The 5,013-nt window shown below is 29.2% G+C and overlaps 1 protein-coding gene across 1 annotated transcript; it reads right to left on the bottom strand.

The window, feature by feature from the left end:
- Positions 1–839: 839 nt before the first annotated feature.
- LOC108764894 (ubiquinone biosynthesis O-methyltransferase, mitochondrial) lies at positions 840–4,561 on the bottom strand. The gene is made up of 4 exons (XM_018513297.1): positions 4,466–4,561; positions 1,756–2,236; positions 1,137–1,317; positions 840–993 (listed from the first exon to the last, which is right to left on the bottom strand). The coding sequence occupies exons 1-4, from the start codon at positions 4,525–4,527 to the stop codon at positions 866–868; spliced, it is 852 nt and encodes a 283-aa protein (XP_018368799.1). The 5' UTR covers positions 4,528–4,561; the 3' UTR covers positions 840–865.
- Between the last annotated feature and the right edge of the window lie 452 nt (positions 4,562–5,013).

The raw sequence follows: 5,013 nt of genomic DNA, 5'->3' as shown, positions 1-5,013 counted from the left end.
TAATAAATCAATGATTTATAAAATTTTCGAATATATGTTTTTATACAAAATGAGTATAGTTTTATCGAAATTTAAAGTAAATTACGTATAAATACTTACCTTATGGTAGATATACTAACTTGTAGATATTATAACAAAGGACACAGTGCGTCAGATATGTACTGTGTTTTTGTGTTGTTTATCTCACATATTTCTAAAATTAGCATTGTAAACCACGTGATAAGGATTGGTTGCGTTTAGCAGAGAAAACTAATCAGTTTCTAGTGCTTAGTGATTCTTTAACATGATTTGTTCTTGCCTTTAATTCTTCGCTAGATCTAAATGTAAGAACCAATTATATTAAAGAATTACTAAGCGCTAACTGATTAGTTTCCTTTATTGCTAAACGCAGCTATTGATAAGTATTTTCTAGAGCACGAAATATGAATATTGGATTGTGAACAAGTTATGTAAAAAATATATAAATATTGATATGTATCAATCCTTTCCCTGTGGAAAGTTTGACGTATACTGCAGGTAAACGCTCAGTATAAAAATTACAATATTCAAACAAAAACAAAATCAATATAATATTCAATTTTTAAATAATTGCTGACAAGATAAGTGCCGAGCATTCTAAAGGCATACTTATTCGAAAATTTGACAATCTGAAAATTTCTTAAATCTAAAATTAGTTGCATGTATTAAATCTTCAGTTTTATTTAAACACGTCATCTCAAAATACATTTCTTATATTAAATTTTCTAGTGCGTACAAATATAACATCGTAAAAAAATTCTTAGCATATACATAGTATCAATTATATCACAATTGGTAAATGATATAATTCTGTATTTAATAACAAAAAAGTTGCATGTTCTGAAAACTATATGTCAGCTTTTATTTGCTTGATTGCATGAAGGACATAAAAAATTGCTGTACATGACGACCAAGACCACTGTTGTAATAATGGGTTAAATTTTACTCCATGAATTAATTTCGTTCTGCATCCATCTTTTAAAAAAAGTTTAAACAATTATGACACAATATAAAAGTGCTTACATGATAATTATTTACAAAATTATTTTAATCATACACATATCTTTATAAAATAAAATGTCTTTTTTTCATTAGATAACAGCGGAGATAAAACTTACAATCATCCAATATATGTTGAACTTCATGTGGTGTGATAAATTTATTCCAGTCATGAGTACCAAGAGGTATTCTTTTGAAAATGTATTCCGCTCCTATAATAACAACCAACCAAGATGCTATAGTTCTATTTTCTGTTGTTATAAAAATCGATCCACCAGGTTTCAGAAGTTCCACACATTTCTGTAGATAAAATATTCTTAAAATATTTAATTTTATGTCTATATTCAATAATTTTTAGAATCTTTATCGTAATATACAAGGTGTCTCAGAAACAGGTGGCCAAACTTTAGTATCGTATTTTATTGTTCCTAAGGATGAAAAAAAGATCATATAAACATAAGTCTGGAAATTCTTCAATGTTTAGATAGAAACTAATTTTAGTTTCTATCTACGATAGTCGATAAGCTGCCTTCGATGACAGTATAGCTTACTCTACCACAATATTTACTTCGTGTGATATCTAAATTTGTTCATGTAAATTTTTGTGATGAATAGAAAGTGTTTATATTTCGAAAAAGAAGTTTCCGGGCTTATATTTATATCACCTTTTTTCATCTTTAGAGACAGTAGAACATGATATCAAAGTTTTGTCATCTATTTCTGGGATACCCTGTATACCTTTAAAAATAGTTGCGCATCCGCTACATGCTCCAAGACCTCAGACGCCACAACAGCATCGTACGATTCCCTCTCCTTTTGAGAGAAATCTTCCACAGTTGTTTGAATATAGTTCACTCTCTTTGATATATTAGGATCTAATTTTATATGCTCTTTTGCAACATTTAATAACTCTGCCGATACATCTATTCCGGTTACTTGTGCTCCTATTCTAGCTAAACGCTCAGTCAATATACCTCCGCCACAGCCAACATCCACAATCTTGACTCCTTCCAACGGAAGAGCTACATTTTGCGTTTTGATTCCGGTGTTTGCCAATCCTTCCCTCACAAACTTTATTCTAAACGGAGTATATAAATGAAGGTCAAGAAACCGTCCGTTCTCATCCCACCAGTCATTTTTGAAAGCAGAGAGATGTTCAACATCCTTAGGATCCACTGTCGACATTGGTTTGACGATTTTATAGATACATTTTGATAATCTGCAATAAATAATCAATCTTTATTTTCTTATATCTTTAGCTAAATAAATCAATACAAGGCCTCGGTAGTCTAATGGCTCAGGACGCTCAGTACAGTTTACAAGAGATCCGGGTTCAAGTCCCGGCCGAGGTAATATTTTTCGTAATTTTATTAACAGTTTTTATATATTAATATCTTTATAATATACGATGCTTGATGGTAGCATCAAATTATTGAATTGCTTGTCAATTTAATTCGCGATTACTAGAGTAGTTTTAATTGCGTTTATTTAGTCCGGAAAAACAATTCAGCGCGCAGTTAGAAAAAGACTAAATATGGTATATATGCAAGTACATATATAGTATATATTAGTAATTCAAGATTGAATTATTTAAAATAGCAACAAAGATCCAACTCCGATCGTAATAGGCATTTAAATTTCTAGTATTGGAGTTAAATCAATACAATAATAATGCTTATTAGAGCCAACACAGTATATTGGTGTGAAATTTAATTTATTTAAAAAGATTTCAAACAATACGCAAATGTTTCGATCCAATTTTTTAGCTAAACACTTTTATACAATATACTTATATAACCAAAGGTAAATAAAATACTGTAAGATTACTAGTTTTATTTATAGAATGAAAGGTTCAATTCCGCGATATGTCTTCGATACTTTTGAACCCTGTGGTTACCGTGATTGTCATGCGCGGAGTGTGTGACCATAAAGGTTGCGCGAGATCTCTAGTGAGGAAGGCTTTGTATAGATTTAGAGTTAAATTGAGGTAATTACCGAAATATGAGCGGATAATTTTATTGTAATGTACAGAATAAGTTACTACCGTTATTTACTCCTTCACACTCACACACACAATTAACTTAGACGCAACGGCCGGATACTGACGAGAAAGCGAGAATGTGTTAGTGTTTGAAATCGGTACCTGAGGGCCACTTTCACCAAGCTCAGTTAACTTAACCAGCCTAATAACTGTAATGAAATAGAAAGAGATAGGAATAGTACCGACGATGGTGAAAGTGGCTCTTGGGTAAGTGAGAATCTCGGAATATTCTCTCATGGTCCGACGCTGGTTCCTGCTCCAGGACGCATCTCTCCTCTTTTACTTCGACGCATGCGCTTGGCGCTCCTGGCTGTTACCGCGCCGGTTGCCCAGTTGGCATTTTAGTTAGCCTCTTTACATTTTATAAAAATCTTACAATACTGATGTTCCCTTAATTAAAAACTCTCATGATATATCATATTTTTAAGAATTTTGTCATATTTTAAATTGAAAAAAATTTTTAACAATGTACACTTTAAACTTTTTCAGATTTTATATTTTCTTCAGAAATTATATAAATTAAGAAATTTTATATTTTATAATTTATACAGGGTGTCTGGAAATTACCGCCAAATGTTTCGTGCGTGGGTAGAACAGATTATACTGAGTCGGAAAGCTCTGTATCATTTTGCGGTGTCAGTAATAGTTAACGAGATATTAATTACTAAAAATTGCAAAATATTGGTCTTGAATAATTTTTTACTCAAATACTATCAACTTTACAGGAAAACTGCGAGAGACAAAAATCATTTATTTTCTTCTCATAAAATTCTTAGAATTTTTTCAGAATTTTTTAATACCGTATTTTCTCATGTTGGTAAAAATAAGAAAATGCAGTACTAAAAAGTTAATTAAAAATTCTGAAAAAATTCTCAGAACTTTATGAGAAGAAAATAAATGATTTTTGTTTTTTGCAGTTTTTCTGTAAATTTGATAGTATTTGAGTAAAAAATTATTCAAGACCATTATTTTGCAATTTTTAGTAATTAATATCTCGTTAACTATTGCTGATAAAATGATATAGTACTTTTCGACTCAGTATAGTCTGTTCTACCCACGTACGAAACATTTGGCGGCAATTTTCAGACACCCTGTATATACAGAGAATTCTAATAAAGGTATAAACTTTCCTAGTATTTATGAAGTGTTCCAATTTATAAAAGTCTGAGAAATTTTTATGAAATATTACAAAATTAAATAGAAATATTGCAAAACATTCTTAAATTTATACAAAAATCCTAAAAAATTATATAAAAATTTTTAGAGACAATTTTTACCAGAGTTCATCTATATAAAACAAAAAATATATCATAAACAAAGTAAATTTACTAAACAAAAAGAAAAAGAAACAACTTGAGATTCATATCACATTAGATATATTACACAATACATAATTAGATATCATACCTGTTTCGTAAAATACTTCTTGATGATCCAAAAGTACGTTTAAAAACATTCCAAGCCATCATGTTTGATCACAGTTTACAACCTAACAGCAAGTCAGGAACTATCCAACAAATAGTAAGATTACAGCAAGATATATCTGAAAAATACCATTTCTTTAATTTTGATAACAAATTGAAATAATTGAATGACACAAAAAAGATAGAGAAATGAAATAAAATTATCTCAACAGAAAAACAAAAGTTTTACATTAACAAAACAGGTTTGTTAGAATTTTCTGAAACTATGTGAAAGATTATTCAATATAAAAAAGCTTTATAATTTATAATAAAATTAATTTGACTTGTGTCATAATAATCTACAACTACGTGATATACACATAAATTCATGATATTACTCTATATTTATTTTATATTTCTCTAAATTATATTTATGTGCCATATATCATACATAAATGCATAATATTATATATGGCACATAAATATAATTTAGAGAGATATAAAATAAATATGATTGAGATAAACTTCAATAATTTTTCAGTTTTGTAATTT

The sequence above is a fragment of the Trachymyrmex cornetzi genome, unplaced genomic scaffold, assembly GCF_001594075.2.
Source record: "Trachymyrmex cornetzi isolate Tcor2-1 unplaced genomic scaffold, Tcor1.1 scaffold461, whole genome shotgun sequence".
In the NCBI taxonomy this organism is placed as follows: Eukaryota; Metazoa; Arthropoda; class Insecta; order Hymenoptera; family Formicidae; genus Trachymyrmex; species Trachymyrmex cornetzi.
This window is presented reverse-complemented; position numbering and strand designations above follow the sequence as displayed.